Source organism: Carcharhinus amblyrhynchos, chromosome 25 (assembly GCF_965287045.1).
Source record: "Carcharhinus amblyrhynchos chromosome 25, sCarAmb.v2.hapA, whole genome shotgun sequence".
NCBI classification, from domain to species: Eukaryota; Metazoa; Chordata; class Chondrichthyes; order Carcharhiniformes; family Carcharhinidae; genus Carcharhinus; species Carcharhinus amblyrhynchos.
Genome location: NC_137348.1, coordinates 12841915 through 12860206, shown reverse-complemented (window position 1 = coordinate 12860206; position 18292 = coordinate 12841915). Strand labels below are relative to the sequence as shown.

General features: G+C 39.7%; 1 protein-coding gene across 1 annotated transcript in view; it reads left to right on the top strand.

Annotated features, from left to right (window-relative positions):
• Window positions 1-18292, top strand: part of med27 (mediator complex subunit 27) — a 273176-nt gene that overhangs the window by 94639 nt on the left and 160245 nt on the right. Inside the window, exon 3 of the mRNA XM_080212045.1 lies at window positions 15071-15201. Within this exon, the coding sequence (XP_080068171.1) occupies window positions 15071-15201 (131 nt within the window). The remainder of the gene's footprint in view (window positions 1-15070; window positions 15202-18292) is intronic.

The following is an 18292-nucleotide window of genomic DNA, read 5'->3' as shown; positions in this document are numbered from 1 at the left end:
ACCATGATGCATTCTAATGAAGCAATCACACTTATTTGTTCCCTGTTCTTCCAGAAGAGGAACTATAAATTGTAGTGCTTAATTATTCCTTTTTCTCTGTCCTCTCTGCCTGACTATCTATAAAACTACAATGATTATCAGAAGTAACTGGTTTATTATTCCTGCAGTGGGTCTGAGACTTGGATATGGAATCACAATAACTTTAAAATGAATTTAGTAGTGAATCATAACATCCTTTTAAATTAGAAAATTCCAAAATGTTGTGTGGGTTGCAGGATTCTCATTTAAACTGCCAATAAAATAAAACTTAACCTAATAAATCCCTTTTTGGCTTTCTTTTCTGTCTGCAACTTGCTCTAATCTTGAGACAGGGCCTATTCAGTGCTTTTCATTCCTGTTTTATATTTTAGTGAAACTGTCTCCCATCTTTTTGGTTATTTGTCTTTCTGTCCTTTTGGAAAACTCCAAGTCACTTTTAAAGGGACACTGGACAAGTATTGAGACAAGAATGGAATCAGTGCCCTTGTGGAAATGATACATGTGGCACATTTGAAATTAGTAAGACAGGAGTGGGGATCCAGTGAAAATAATATCAATCTGAAGCTAAAAGAAATAGGAGTTGAGAGTAAAGGTCAGACCGTGGTAAGGGATAAAGGTAACATAAGTGGTCAGGGAACAAAGGCATAAAAGGGTTGTTAAAATCAAATTGTGTGCGTGCCAGAATCCATTTGGATTGAAATAAAATACAGAAGATTTTTTTTGCTAATGGATGGCTGTAGTATACCACTAATTTTGGAAAAGATGTAGAAGAAGAAATATGTGAACAAATTATGAAACGAGTGAAGGGCATAAAAAATAACAGAGCAATTTTACTCAGCCACAAATCTTTGAATGAGTTAGCAAAATGGGTACAGGTGTGAAGTTTTTACAATATATGCAGGATCCTTTTTTTCAACCCAATATGTAAAAGATCCAGTGAAAAAAGGAACACTATTGAATCTAATAGATGAAAGAACTGGAGCAAATGAGAGATGCAAGTGTTAGGGGAACTTGCAGTAATAGTGATCACAATATAAGATTTAAGATAATGATTGAGAAAGGCATGCATAAACCATAAATCAAGTGCCGGCCCAGTGTATTCGGTGCACGTCCCCAATGGAAAGGTTATTCTTGAAAGGTCTTATCAAATGCTTTGAGGAACAGAGTAGGTTACACTAATGCAATAGACACAAATAAATTTGGATTTTCAAAATATCTCTTTTTTAAGGTATCACCTGATGGAATTTCTTTCAGAAGAAATGGGAGTTGGGGATAAGGAGCAGAATGTATAAAAAAGAGGGTACAAAATAGAGTTTTGGGCATAAAGGTAGATATGGAGAAAAGTGATGGACCACATGGCTCACTGCTGAACCACTTTTCACAGTAAGAAGTCTCACAACACCAGGTTTAAGTCCAACCAACTTATTTGACAGTAATCCCACAAGCTTTCGGAAACGGTATTCCTTCGTCAGGTATGTGGAAGGTTCTGGTCAGAAAAAGGCATATAAAGACAGACACAATTTACAGAATACCAATTAGAATGCAAGTCTTTGCAGCTAACCTGCTTTTCAAGTCTTAAAGAAACAGACAATGTGAGTGGAGATAGCATTGGCATAGGTTAAAGAGATGTGTATTGTTTCCAGACAGGACAGTAAGTGAGATTTTACAAGCCAAGGCAAGTCATGGGGGTTACAGATAGTGCAACATGAATCCCCGATCCTGGTTGAGGCCATCCTCATGCAGAACTTGGCTATCAGTCTCTGCTCAGCGACTCTGCGCTGTCGTATGTCGTGAAGGCTGCCTTGGAGAATGCTTACCTGAAGATCAGAGACTGAATGCCCATGACTGTTGAATGAACATTGCTTGACAATCATCAGACAAGACTGTTCCCTCCCTGTTGGCGAACACTTCAGCGGTTCTGTATGTCATGGGAACCACTTTTCACCATTGATGTTAACAATTTTGAATTGGAGAAGCAAACATGTGGATTGTACCAAACTGGGTATAGTTGATGCAGAGGAGTAACGTAGAAAATGAGAGGAAATTGTTAATAAATTTGCAGAACGGTTGTGTAATTGTCAAATGTATTTCATTGTAGATGTGAGATGGTTCATTTTGGTAGGAAAAATAAGTCCACATACTCGTTGGAAAATAAGTGTCTATATGGAGCAGAGGAACAAAGATCTATGGGAGCAGATACACAGCGTAGGTTAATAAAACGATTTTATAAAAGAAAATATTGTGATTTATTCCTCAAAGGGTATTAGTGAAAAACAGTGAAATGATATTAACTTGTGTCAAATGTTGATTAAGTCTGGGACACTTTGCAGAGCATGTAAATCCATATTATAAAAAGGATATAGAGACACTGAAGAAGTTCAAGAAAATTATTAGAATTATACAAGAATTGAGAGATTATGTAAGATGGTTTGTAATAAATCTCAGATTTGAAAGCAATCTCTATCCAGGGAGTGATTAGAATGTGGAATTTGCTACCGCTGAGAGCAGTTGGGGCAAATAGCATGGATGTACTTAAAGGAGGTTAGAGAAGCGTATGAGGGAGAAAGGAATAGAAGGCTGTCTTGATTGGGTTTGATGAGGAGATTTGTGCAGAGCATCAATATTAACATGGACCTGTTGGGACAAATGGCCTGTTTCTGTGTAGGAAATATTTTGTAATCTTTGTTTGCCAGTGCCTTCAGTCACCATCCCATAATTTTTGGCTATTGCTGTACGTCTGTTGCTATGAAATATCTTACCATGTAAAAATTGGTGTCTGAATGCATGCTTTTAGCTCTAAAGTATAGAAGCTGACATAGTTGGTACAACACTGTACCATAGCCTTTTGAACTGGAATTCAAAGCTCAGTCTCATTGTGCCTTTTTGTTCAGACTTGGTAGAAGCTCTCTCCAAATAAACAAACTGAGGTTATCTTGTATCATTGAGTACCCTTGGGCAGATTATGGCATGTTAACTTTGCAACTGAAAAGTATATAATCAATTAAAGCAGCTTTGAAATTCTAATACAGGTTGTTGCCTCTGCAAAATAGTTCTAAGATAGATGCAGTGGTACATGTTCATCTGACAATGTTTGGCCTACTTTTCGATATTGCAGAATCTAATTGGAGATTATTTTTTAATGTATGCCCCATGACTAGCCTTATTTTTTTTCCCCATTGACAGAGGAATTTGAACCTAAGTTTTGTCAGCGACCAGCTGAATTGTTCGAGTTGCTCATTAATGCTGTAATGCTAGAGTGGCTTTTTGCATAACCAGTAGAAAATCCAACATTTTGAAGTCTGCAGCATCAGACAGCTGAGCTTGCATCCCTGCAGAGGCTGCAATTGAGAAGGATCTATCTTATGAGCCAAAAGAGATTTGGGCCAACTTCTCACTTTCTCACTTCTATAAAAACTCTAGTGTATATTGCTCTGATTGCAAATTTGAGTGGTAATGATCGAAACTGAAGCTGCTGACATTTTGAAACATTGTCTTTCAAACTTGTTCTTCTCAACATTAATTGATTTCTCATTATGGAAATCCAAGCAAAACGAAATATTTATTGCTCCTGAATGAGCATTTAGTCCAACAGAAGCCTCTGGTCAAAGCAAAGTTGATTATATTAAGAGTACCATCCATCTTTGTCAGTGTCAGTGCCCTGATCTGTAGTATAGATCTGCTACCATTAGCAAAGTCCACTCAATCAAGTAAATTAGAAGTTGATTAAATAATGAAATGGACACCCTAAAACTGACAGTAAAACTTTATAGATGATTTGGTAGCTATCTTTATTATATAAGTATTTGATTACAATTACATGTTTCCTGTGGCTTTTTCAGCAAAATTTGGACTGTTTCTGTTTAAAGGAGAAAAATTGTGATTCAATTTTTGAATTGGAAGACAAGATGGTGTTTATTTAAAATTAGTTTTAGCAAGTCTTGGTGAAGGTGCAGTAACTTTATTCAGTGGCTTGATTTCAGCAATCCATTATGGTACTTAAGATTTTAGATCAGACTTTTTCAATACATTAACTTGGTAAGCACTAAATTTCAAATACATGATGAGCATAGGTACACTACACTTCCTATTGTAATAAGATGATGCAAATTTTGGTTATTCGCTAGTGCTTGCTTTAGACTAACTGCCATAGAAAGGAACTGAAACTTACAACTAAAAGATAGAAAGACTGGTACTTTTTCACTGCCATCAACATTCTAAAGCATTTTACAGTTAGTAAGGTATTTTTGAAGCAGTCACTGTTGTGCGAAATGTGGCAGCCTGTTTGTGCATGACAGGCTGCCACAAATAGTAATGTGACAATTATCAGATAATCTGTTTTTATGATGTTGATTAAGGGATGAATGTTGGCTAGGACATCAGGGATAATTTCTCTAGGTTTTTTTTAAATAATGCTTCTACATCCATCTGAGAGTATAGGTGAGACCTTTCTATCACATCTCATCTTTAAAGACGGCACTTCCGATAGTGCAATACTCCTTCAGCGCTACTCTGGGTGAAACAACTTAATTTGGCTAGAAATTTTTATTTCTATGGAATAATTGGAAGCATTCAAGTGTAAACACAATGCTTACAATTTCAGGATTTGAGGGAAAAATCTGGAGAAGTCTTGTAGGTATTATTCTAATAGAGATTCAGTTTTTGAGCAAACAAAACAGCATATAATAGCCATCAGTACTGTACCAATGCCAAAACAGCATAATAACGACCACCACTATATTAAACAATCAGAAGACAAAACAGCAGCATAGTAACTTTCACTACTGTATTAGGACAGCAAAACATAGACAGAAAAATGGTGAACGGGAGAGTGGAAGTGACCACTCCAAAGTAGCATTGATCGTGCCATGCATACTTTTATGGTTTTGTACATTGCAGTCCCCAAATTTTGTCCTATGATCCACTGGGGGTTGGGTGGGGGGTCACAACCCACAGTTGTTTGGGTAGAGATCTCTGTTTTGGAAGGTGCTGACAGAGGAGCCTCAGTGAGTTACTGAAGTGCATCTGTGAAGATACACACTGCTGCCATTGTGCTTTGGTGGTGATGGGAATGAATTTTTAAGATGGTAGATGAGATGTGAATCAGGTGAGCTGCTTTGTCCTGGGTGATGTTGAGCTTCTTGCATGTGTTTGGAGCTGTACACATCCAGGCCAGTGGAGAGTATTCTATCATACTCTTTGACTTTATGCCTTGTGGATGGTGGTCAGGTTTTTGGGAGTTGGGTGAGTTACTCATTGCAGAATTTTGAGCCTCTGACCGGCACTTGTGGTGACAATTTATATGGCTTTTTCAGGTTAGTTTCTGCTCAATGGTAAGCCCCCAGATGGGGCATTCAGTGATGGTAATGCCATTAAATGTCAAAGGGAGATGTTTAGACTCTCTCTCTTTTTGCTGACGGCTGTTGCTGGCACTTCAGTGGCAAGTAACATTTGTGCCACACATCAAGTCTGGATATTGTCCAGGTCTTGCTGCACATGGGCATGAACTGCTTCAGTATCTGTGGTGTCACAAATGGTGCATAATGATGTGCAATCATCAGTGAACATCTCCACAATGATGGATGGAAGATGAAGCAGCTGAAGATGATTGTGCCTCTGACATTATCCTGAGGTACTTCTCCAGCAATGTCCTGAGTCTGAGATGATTGACCTGCAATAACCACTTCCTTTGGGCTTTGACTCCAACCAATGGAGGCGTTTCCCCTTGATTCATATTTACTTCAGTTTTCCTAGGGCTCTTTGATACTACACTCTGTCAAATGCTATCTTGATGTCATGGGCAGCGAATCTCATCTCACTTCCTTGGGTTCAGCTCTTTTGTTCATGTTGTACAAAGGCTTTAATGTGGCCAGGTGCTCAGAGACCCTGGCAGAGTCCAAAGTGAGTGTCAGTGAGCAGGCTATTGCTAAGGAAGTGTGGCTTGATAGTGCAGCGACAGCGTCTGTCACCTTTTCTGTCTTTGAATCTGTGTCCTCAATTTGGTTTTAAGCAATTTTCAGAATCTACCTTTACCATATCCTTTAGTATTTTGTGTATCTCTCTTTCCTCTTGCAATCCTCACTTCATAATTTTAAACCTGTTATGATGTTTGCCTTGATCTCAGGCAAGAATCGGAGAAACAATTAGTGACCAATAACAGTTTGTTTAAAGTAGATAAAGGTTGAGATTCAAGACATCTGCTTTTGGAGTAAAGTCACAAAATTCCACAAGTTTTGAACAAAAACAAAATTTACTATACAAATTCAATGATTAAACAATTTACAATATCTATCTTGTATTCTAACACTTAAAGTAAGAGATACGTATGAATTAATAGACGATTGAAAACTTCACACTGCAGAATAAATGACAGATGCAATCATAGAGAGTCCATGGATTACTCAAGAAACTATCCAGACATCAGAAAACACCAAATCCAACTTTGTCTCATAAGGGATTCCCAGCTTCACTTTGAATATCTCTCATTGGAATTCACTTAAAGTTGCTCCCACTCCATCAGCTTTAACACTGGCCCACAGGGATTCAATAAAATTCCTTCTCTTTGGATTCTCAAGTACATTCAAACACTAGCTTATGAGCACACTTTCAGATCTAAGGCTGTGCCAAGCAGGACACCACTGCTCCAAAGGGATATCTTTGCCCCAGCTGCCCACAGTAAAGAGTTAGTCTGTTAACTGCTGCTCTTTTTTTAATTTGGAGCCTCTTTAGCTATTTTCTTTTGACTTGCTTAACAGGAAATATCCCAGTTCCCGTCCATGTAACACTTCTGCGAGACAGAGTGCAAGAAGTTGCTCCAAAATTACATTGATTGGGCTGTGCATGCCATTATGGTTTTGTACATTGCAGCCCCCAAATTTTGTCCCCTGACCCCACTTGGGGACGCATCCTACAGTGGTTTAGGAAGCTTTGTTCTAAGCTGGTAGAGGTTGCTGGTTTGGCAGGTGCTGTTGGAGGAGCCTTAGACCCTTGTGCCACTTCTGGTTGGCAGACTGCCTCAAACTGACTGCTTCAAGAAGACTTGTTCACTGACAATATAATTCAGTAACCTATCCAAACACCCCCAGAGGGTCCCACCCTTTTTACTAGGTAGGAACCATTGGAACATTTTGTACCTTTTTTGACACTACAACCTCCGCAGACTGCAAACTGAGCACCCAGCAACAATTGAATCCATAACAAGCTAATGATAGGAATCACCCTCAGAATTGTTTCCAGATACTATGGCAGAATTTGTGACATCAGAGAGACTATCAACAAATGGCAGGCAGGACCGGATTGTCCTGCCCCCATCTCTGATGGATTTAACTCTTGCCTGCAGGGGCAAGGGAATGGCTTGTGAGTTCAAGCAGACCTGTTTTGGCTGTTGCATAGAATGGGAATCACAAATTGGAGTAAATGCTATTGAAGCCTGGATGAGGTAAGTCTAACTATCATCTGAAATCTTCTAAATTCTCTACTCTTTATATTTAAAAAGAGGAAAAGGCCACAGCTGACACTATGGAGATGGCATGGAGTGTGTTAGGGGCAATGGAGTTGGGTGGAGTGCATCCAGCCCAGTGTGAAAATTGTACAGTTCTGGGATAGTTTTCATCGAGGTAGTTCTCATGAAGCAGAAACATTGCCCTTTTGAGTCTTGGTGACCAGTATACAAGATGTGATCTGACATCCACTTGTCCTAGATGCAAGCTTACTTTCTGATGTTAATCCTGCTTAACCTACTGATGCAAATTTATGATCTTGTCTTAGAAATTCTCTGCTAATCACTCCTGTAAATGGTTGAAGTGGTGTCACACTTGGGGGTCCGTCTGTATTGCACAATGTCGAACTAGACAAGAGTGTAACCCAGGGATGCAGCAGAATGGGTGTGAATTATTGAGCAATTTATTAGCCTGTATTAATAATTATTACTTACTGCCTGTGGGGCATCAGTGCCAAATCTTAGGCCATGATCATTTTAACCAACTATTGTCTTAAAATTTGCATGCATACATTGCACTTTAAAGCACAAACATTTATGAGGAACTTGGAAAAGAAATGGTTAAGAAAATCCCAAAATGTAACAGCTGTCTTGAGAAATGTTGGACCTAGAGTCCAAAGAATCCAAGAATAGTGCAATTAATTTTTTCTCAATTATGAGGCCATCTGTTCGAGAATTAAAAATAAAATATGAAATAGAATAATTTAATAAGATCTATGCCTAACAGTAGAAACTGGCAGATACTGGAATAAGATTCACAAATGGGATTTATAACTCTTCCCTGGAATATTTCTCAGGCTTTGTAGCCTGAAACTGGCTTGTTGATGAGCTTTGTAGCATCACTTCACAGGGCTGGTTGTAGACTAATTGATTGCTATGTTGAGGCTATGATTTATTTATTGCTATTATTACGTGACTACCAGAGTACTAGAAGGCAAACTGGATGGACTTATTTCTTTCAAGCAATTGCTATGAATATGCCATGATGTAGCTAATGCAGTAAAACATGTTGGACGAAGTTGTGCTTAAAACTGTACAATGCTGTTGCCTGCCGCACAGTCTGTTTTAACCCTTACACGGTGGACAAATCTACAAGTTGACATCTTGTTAGTACAACCAATATTTATTTAAACCCATACAATCAATAATCACCCACCCGACCAACAATAAGTTATCTTACAGAAAATACTAGAATTCAAGTCCAGTACAAGACCTTGACATAACTTTGCATGACTGGCGATTACCTAAGCAGATATTGCCCTTTATCTGTGTGCTGGTCTCGGTAGTCGTCTGCGTAGCCTGATCCTTTGGTCTGGCCTGGTCTTCTTTCCTTCCTTCCTTCTTGGGTGTGGTGGCTCTCCTCATGCTGGTTGTCGCTGGCAATGTTCACCATTGTTGTAGCTCATTCATGGGGTCAGAGAGAGATTCCTGGTTGTGCAGCACCCTTTATACCCTGTTGTTTTCACACCCCTTTTTGGCCATTGCCAATCAATTGATCAGGACTTGATCTCTCTGATCGATAAGAGTCCAGTTAGGTGCTATCACACTGATCTTTGGGTGTGTCCCTAATGGCCATGTCCGTACGTGCAGAAGACACATAGGTCACATACCTCCTTCCTAAATAAGGGGTCGCGGTGTCCTTATGTCTGGTACACAACCCAGTGTGACCAGAAAGTCCCTTTCATCGTGGAGATGAAATAAGCCAGTGTGACTATAAAGTCCCTTTCATCCAGGAGATGACCCATATCCTGTTTATTCACTCGTCAGGGTTGCAGCCTGTTTGTCTCCGCCTTTAAACTGCAGCCTGTTGGTTTAGTTTCTTGCCCAATTGTGCCAGAGTGCTTTACAAAACACCATTTTAGATGGCCTGTTTGGCCACACTGCTTTAGTTATGCTACAATCTTGAGTCAATGTCCAGTCTGGTCACCAAAACATGAGGGAGACACTTCATCCCTGGATAGGGGCCAGGGAAGAATTACCCAACTCAACCTCAACAAAGACCAACGAGAGATTAGAAACTTGGGATTTACAGCCTTATAAAGGTATAAAACTGAGATTAATTTGAATCCTAGAATTTTTTTCCATTCCAACTGAGGGCAAAGAGGGCACAGTTCAAAAGAAAAAGAAGTTTAATAGAAAACAGGATGTTTTTTACTTTATAGCATAATCATTTATATGATGCATTCTAGGTAGACTGGAAGGAGAATAAATTCTGAAATTATCCAAGTGTATTTTTTTCTGGATGGGTTGGACCAAATAACCTTTTCCCCTGAACCTTTCCCATGCAATCTCCTACAAGAAGGAAAGTTACTGAACAAATTCCCAGCTGTCTGTTGATGAATTTTTAATGTAAAGAATAAAACATTTCTTAAACAAGAGAAATGGACTGTATTATACCAGATAAAAAGGTTCAAAAGATCGTGAGAGCAATGTGAAATTATTCTAATAATCACTATTCCTTTACCCCAGCCACATCTTTATAGGACACATACAAATTCAGAAAGATAAAACATTTACCATGTCTACCTTGCACGCTAATATTCAGGATAAGTATGTGAACCAACTGGAAAACTGTGGTTAGTCACCTCACGATCCAAAGTAAATAACAGGATATTAATAGCTGATTCTGTGGATTTCTCAACTACCCACCCAGAAGCTTATCACACTGTGTGCCATCTGGGTTCACTGAAATTTGCTTTCTCATGAGGATTTCCAATTTTCACATTTGAAGAACTGTCCTTGGAATTCTTTCCAAAAGTCACATCCACTCAAGATGGCTTCAACAAGAATTCATCTCGAGGGTTTCAAGATTCTTTCCCCTGGATCACTGTGTACGCTTCAACTTCCTCATCCAGACACACTTTCTCATCTTTGGCTGTGCTAAGCAGAACACCACTGCCCCAAAAGGCTTGGAGCACTGATTCACCTATCTTGGGCTGCCTTTGTGGATCTTCAAGACTCCACTCAAGTCCACTTTGCTTCAAGTATACTCCCCACATCACTTTCTTCAACTTGGAACCTTTTTTGTCTGCTCCTGCCATTTATTTTGACTCAGTGGGTTCTATCTCTGATCCCTGTCTTTGTCCCTTCCTGGGATTTTCCTCTGGGATCTCTTCCTGTCCCACTCCATTTTCTTGGTCTGAGACTTTCTTTCTGTCCCCTCTGGAATGCCCTCTCTCAAAATGGCAGGCCTGTTCTGTTCACATAACCTATAGTTTCATGCTGTTTCACTTCTTTGCTTCCTTCTGCACATGTGCACATGGCTAGTTTCTGGTCTGGAAACTGGTATCAAATGAACAAAATGCCCATTTCCTGGCAGACGTTTGTTTGGAAGTCCTTGGCCTGCTGAAAAGTTTCCAATTTCTGACTGCTGATCTAAAACTGAGGTAAGTTTTTTGACTTATCACAAGCCCCAGAAAGCACTAATGTGACTTTCTGTAGTCATAGCCAGATCCAAGGTAAGCTAAGAATTGAGTAATGTCTTACAAAACAGTACCAGAATTTTGTAAGTACACATTTACATTTTTCTTCAAAAGAATTTTTAAAAGAAAATTAAGGTAACAACTTTTCACTTTTATTATTGTGAAGACCATTGCCTATGGCTGACAGATTTGCATTCCTGAAACTGCATGCTTAAGTGATGGGTTTGTAGTGCTAACCTAAATGGGAGGTATAGATTTTGTCTTGATGGTAAAATTCATCCGTAGTCCAGAATCCATGTTATGAAAGATTTTAAGTATAGCAATCTGCACACGTATTGAATCGAAAACTCATGCAGTGAAATCATTAAATATTCTGGCATTCAGTGAGGGAGGGCTGCCTTACACTGAGAGAAGATCAACTTGGATCACCACAAAGTGACACAGAGCCCAGGCTATTATACTTAGCATGTTGTCAAGTCAGTAAAGTTTGAAAATGCACTATTGTACCCTCTCTCAAATTGAAATCTTCTGAAGGAGTTGGAATTGATTGGACTGGTTATGCGTTCAACCGTGAGCAGCATCAGCTAGGTTAATGATGAGGCAGTTGGATTATTTTGGTTCATTACAATTCTTAATTATGTGCATCGCCAAAGTAGAAGCATTATCCTGTCAACCTGCAGCAACTCTGACTCAAACTTAGTTTCACAGAAATTTGTTTCTGCATTTGAATTGTCTTAAAATAATTGCACTACAATTGGGCTTAGGCAGAATCATAGTCCAGAAATTCTGGATATTTGATGCAAGGAAGAATATAGGTCAAGGTAAGTGTACCTGATCCAAAGGGTGTATAATTACACCTTCAATTTCCCCAACAGAACATTGGCTCATGTTCAACTAAGTTCAAGATTCCTGCTTACTTTTTTCACATACTAATTGCTCAGCTTTCTGATTGCTAGCCACTGCTTAAACATAATATATATTCGGAATAAATTTATGAGCCCAAGTAATCTTCAAGTTTCAATTAATGTTGACCTGCTCAGTTTTATGTAGCTTGAGCCAATAGTGGAAACAGTCCAGTCTGAAAGAGTTACCTGCTTGCTGAGGCTCAACCGCGTTTCTTTTTGGTTGGAAAGATGTCCAGCATGAAAGCGATAGATTTCATGAAAAAAGTTGAGCTTGGAAAAATCAGTGAGAAACGTGAAGATGTGGAGAGAACCTCAGATTGACGTGAGCCTGAGAGACAACTGACTTGATAGGGGAGGGGAAGAATAAAGGGCAATGTAATGAATGAGTAATTGGTCAATCTTGGTCAAAGAAATTACCAGAGTGGAGTTACAACTTGTATTTTTTAATTCTCAAAGGTATTTCAGTCTTGTCCGTGAGTGTAATCTATCTTTTGTGAATGAATTTTCTCTAAGCTTTGGATTTACATGAATTGGGTTAAATTGATACTTTGCATATAATTTTATAAGGAGCAACTTCGAGGGAGTGAGGAAAGACCTCAACTAAAACTAACTGCAGAACAGAATTCAAGAAAACCTATTGAGAATAAATTAAAAACCTTTTAAAGATGTAATTCTGCCTATGTAAGATAAATACGTACCAAGGTCGTGGAAGCCTCAACGAAGCAAGTGTGACTAAATGAATTAGCCAAACAAAATGAGGCAAAACAAAGAAAGGAGGCAAAAACCCTGTAGGGGAAACATGACACAAACCATTGCAAAGACTACAGTGACCTGCAACACAAAAAGCATTCTAGTCACAAGGGAATTGGAAATGCTGTATGTACAATGGAAGAATTGCTTCCAGCATGGAGAAATAATGAAATCCCTGAAGGATACAGATGCATTTATTCTGTGGATGAACAACCTTACAAAGTGGTTATTTTCTGTAGGTAAGCAATATCCATGTCACTGGAATGCACAAAAGTGTTCCAAAAAAAAAATCCTGCAATAGATGGGGTGGCATGGTGCCACAGCGGTCCTGCCTCACAGCGCCAAAGTTTGATTCCTGGCTTGGGTCACTCTGCAGAGTCTGCACGTTCTCCTGGTGTCTGCATGGGTTTCCTCCAGGTGCTCCAGTTTCCTCCCGTAGTCCAAAAGATGTGATAGTTAGGTGCTTTGGACATGCTAAATTTGTATCTGACTGGGCTGCTGGAGTGTGGCAACTAGGGGATTTTCACAGTAATTTAATTGTGGCGTTAATGTAAGCCTACTTGTGACACTAATAAACTTTAACTTAAACTTTAAACTTTTATTTGACACTTCTGAAAAATATGGATCATATGAGGAAGTTGGTAGAAAATGAGAGATTTGGAACCATCTTTAAAAGATAACAAGATCCAGGTGAATGGAGACTCTCTGGTCTTGCATAATTAATTAGCAAAATAATGAAATTGAACAGCATTAACAAACCGGAGGAACAAATGCATGAAAAATAACAGTGAACTTGAGCTTGGAAGACCCAGAAGAACTTCCATATGTTTACTATTGGCTCATGTGATATGTGTTTGCAGAGACCTTCTCACACAGTTCCCTACCTTGGCTGTTTTTCTGTTGAGAAATAAATGACAAAGACCACATACTTTGCCACAGTTTGTGAAGGTTGCTCGGACAGTGATCCTTGTAATTGTTTTGATATGCTTACTAAGAAGGATGAACATAAGAACATAACATAAGAAATAGGAGCAGGAGTAGGCCATCTAGCCCTTCGAGCCTGCCCCGCCATTCAATAAGATCATGGCTGATCTGTCGCTGCTCAGTTCCACGTTCCCGCCCTCTCCCCATAACCCTTAATCCCCTCTCTTATCAAAAACCCATCAACCCGCGTCCTAAAAATATTTAGCGAGGTAGCCTCCACCACTTCAACGGGCAGAGAATTCCAGAGATTCACCACCCTTTGAGTGAAGAAGTTCCTCCTCAACTCTGTTCTAAACCGCCCCCCCTTTTATCTTGAGGCTGTGCCCCCTAGTCCTACTATCCTTTCTGAGCGGGAAGAGTCTCTCCACCTCTATCCTATCCATCCCATTCATCATCTTATACGCCTCAATGAGATCTCCCCTCATTCTTCTAAACTCTAACGAGTACAAGCCTAATTTATTCAGCCTCTCCTCATAGCTCAACCCCCTCAACTCCGGCATCAGCCTAGTAAACCTCCTCTGCACTCCCTCCAAGGCCAAAATATCCTTGCGTAAGTATGGCGCCCAAAACTGATCTGATCAAGGTATATAAAATTTTAAAAGGGATTGACAAAGTAAATGTACACCAAATGTTATGGGACAACCTCAAACAAGAGCTCACATCGGTTGAGAGGCGGTAGATTTAAAACTGAGATGAGGATGAACTACTTCTCACAGAGGGTGGTGAATTTGTGGAACTTGCTACCCCATGATGTGGTGGAGTCTGAATCATTGGTTTTAAGGAGGGAGATATATTTCTAATAAAAAAAGGATTAAGGGATATGGGGAACAGGTGGATTTAAGACCAAGGAGAGATCAGCCATGATCTGATTAAATGGCAGAGCAAGCTCGAAGCACTGAATTTGCCTACTTTTGCTCCCAATTCCCATGTTCCTAAGGATACTAAGTTTATTTATTAATGTCAGAAGTAAGCTTACACTAACACTGCAATGAAGTTATTGTGAAAATCCCCTAGTCGCCACACACATTGGCGCCTGTTTGGGTACATTGAGGGAGAATTTAGCATGGCCAATACACCTAACCAGCACGTCCTTTGGAGTGTGGGAAGAAACTGGTGCACCTGGAGGAAAGCCACGCAGACACGGAAAGAACATGCAAACTCCACACAGACGGTGACCCAAGCCAGGAATCAAACCTGGATCCCTGGTGCTGTGAGGCAGCAGTGCTACCCTAACAGAAGTTTCAGAGCAGGCCAGCTACACAGTGTGTTGTATTGGGCCATCAGAAAAAATAATGACAGAGTCCTTTGCACTTTTTTTTAGAAAAAGCTTTGGATGTCTATATTCGTCAACATCAAAAATGAAATCCTTCTCCAAGATGTTAATTTTGTTGCACATTTCACCACAGTAGATTTATTATACTTCAGTTTATTGCTCCTAAACTGACTGTATATTTTTTCTTTCCTGCTTTTCTTAGCTCCAGTATCATGCTGGTCTGGCTTCCAGTCTGTTAAACCAACAATCTCTGAAACGTTCGGCTATGCAAATGGGTGTATCCGCAAAACGTCGGCCTAAGGTTCAGCCTACCACACTTGCTCTGCCGCCTCAGTAAGTTTGCATTTCAAACCATCCATTGCAAACAGGTTTATGTCTAGAATTTGGCTCATTTTCTAGTTGGCTAGCCATATCATAGTGCGAATCTAAATTGTATTCAATTTGCACACAACACTGTTTTGTTGTCAGGGTCTGTCCTCTGGAATGATGATCATTGTGAAATAAGGAAAAACTTTATGGGGGGAATTAATGGGCTATTTTGTAAGTTTCGAAGGATATTTCTATTCTTCTGTTCTCTTGGCAACCTGTTGTACACTGAAAAGAAAAACTTGCAAAGATGTTTTAACACATTGAAGCATGCCTAGGCAAAGAGCAGTGAGCAACAATGCTTCAAGTATACAATTTATCAGTAATCCCGGAGTGATATTAATTTCCGTTTCCTTTTAAAGAAGCAGACATTTAATTATCACTTTCTGAAAATCTTGCCTTAAAACTACATGTTAAAGATGCTTGGGACTAGATGATGCATTGAAGTATTAGCTCCCAAGGCTCAATGTTGAAGCATTCACCCTTGACAAAACTTCATTCATTCAAAAGCGCTAATATGGTTTTCTCTGAACCCCAGAGGCTCAAATTGTTCTGCATTGCTTCTAATTAGTGAACAGCCTAAACTAGTAATGCTGATATGAAGTTGTTACAGTGAGGTATTCTGAAGCCATAGGGTCACAATAAAGAATATTTCTAATTTAACTTTGAGTTACATGCCCATTGTAGTTCCTGAAATATGTTTTTCATATTATCTGCAAATAAATTTGCAAGTCCTTTTTAACTATCATGATGGTATAGAAAGTAATGCATTTTATAAACTGATCACTACTTGTGATAGACTTCTTTACTATTTTAATCGTCCACAAATATGATCTTTTTTCATATCACAGAGTTAATTTTGAACATGAGGTGCGCCAGTTTAGAAGAAATATATAGAAATTTCCTTTGCCATTTATATTATCCTCTTATTGCTTTCAAAAAGTCAGGCAAATATTACAGAATTTTAATCATTCTGACAAGGAAATGTGGTATAACGTATACTTGTATCTTAACTGAAAGAATACAATTCTCCTTTCCGGTCTGACAAGAACAAGTAATTCATAATATCCCTACAGAGCAGAAGGAGGCCATTCAGCTGATCGAATCTGCACCAATTTCCGACAGAACATCTTGCCAAAGTCCATCCCCACCCTATCCCTGTAACCCCATGTATTTACCCAGCTAATCCCCCTAACTTACACATCTTGGGGCACTAAGGGGCAATTTAGCATGGCTAATCAACCTAGCCTGCACGTTTTTGGAATGTGGGAATAAACCAGGACAACGGAAGGAAACACGTGTAGATGTGGGGAGAGTGTGCAAACTCCACACAGTCACCCAAAGCTGAAATCGAACCCAGGTCCCTGGCGCTGTGAGGCAGTAGTGCTAATCACTGTACTGCCCACAAATTAATAAATTAATTTCCAAATGTGCCCGAGACTACCCTCTTACACTATAAGGTGAGTCGCTCAAAGTCAAGTAGAATTTCCAAATGACAGGATATCAGCTAATTTTAATTAGTGAATGCTTTGTTACGCAAAGAAAGAAGAAGCCTATTCTTTTTGGAGTCTCAAATTACACACCTTGGCATTCCATTCTGCTGTCTTTCCATTCCACCCGCCTTGGAAATTGTAGCAGGCCAGGGGGCAGACCATACAAAGGTCCACAACGTCGGGCGGGATTTTCCGGCCACCCTTGCCCTAAGACTGGAACATTCTGCCCCTGGTGTGGAGGGGAATGTACACTGCAGTGCCATGCTATAGTAGGTTAAGATGGTTCACAGACTCAGGTTACGTGTCATTTATTCATTCATGGAACATGGGCGTCGCTTGCTGGCTGGCCGGCCAGCATTTATTGCCCATCCCGAGTTGCCATTGGAAAGCAGCTGAGAGTCAACCACGATGCTGTGGCTCTGGAGTCTTTGGCCAGACCAGATAAGGATGCCAGATTTCCTTCCTTAAAGGACGTTAGTGAACCAAATGGGTTTTATACGACAATCAGCGATGGTTTCACAGTCGTCAGTAGATTGTGATTTTTATTGAATTCAAATTCCACCATCTGCCAGTGGGATTCAAACCTGGGTTCCTAGAACATTATCTGAGTTTCTGGATTAATAGTCTAGAGATAATACCACTTGGCCATTGCCTCCCCTATCATTTCTGTGGCCAAGGGGAAGTCTGTGTTTCATGTTTATATAAATTGCATGAGATTGCAGCCCCCTTTTCATTATTAGAAGGAGCTGGTCCTCAATATTTGGTTGCACTTCAGCCCTACACTCCTAATCTTGATCGTTCGTTGTGGACGAGGTGGTGAGAAAGCAATACTTCCATTGTCCAGGCCCGTTAATTGCACAACTTGTCCAGGTCCAGAAATGAGTTTACAAGGATGATCTAGGGAGTTGTCTGCCGTTCGACCATGGCTACATTCTTAGCCAGGTGGCACATGATGCTCATGCGTACGCTACAGGCTTTCTACAACTGACTGGCGTCGTGGGGACTGAGATGCATCATTACCCTTAGTAATGACATTTTGGTTTAGTTAGTTATGTTTCTTTTGACATTTTGGTTGCAGTGCCCCACCCAGGGCTGTCATCCCCTGTGATTTTTGATCTTTTGTTTAATTTATTGATTTTTGTTTAATCAGAACAGTACAGAGTCAGCTGGTAAATAGTTTGAAGGAAGAGATTTGTTATGTTGCATTCCTGTGAACAAACCTATCAAGAAGAAAACAGCCTTTGTTTTGTACTTCTCCATCTGGCTTGGATCCATTCAACAGGATAACAGAGAATGATTGCCTAAAAGTGAAGATTGGAAACTAAGAAATAGATTTCAGACAGAATGTTGTAATCTTGAGTTAATTTTCAGAAGTATGATTGAAACCAAGTGTAAATTGTCGAAGTGTGATGTTCTCTGAATGCGTCCTACGGCTAATGCAAAAATGGAAAAAGAGATATATACAAAGAACATAAGAATTAGGAGCAGGAGTAGGCCATCTGGCCCTGCGAACCTGCTCTGCCATTCAATAAGATCATGGCTGATCTTTTTGTGGACTCAGCTCC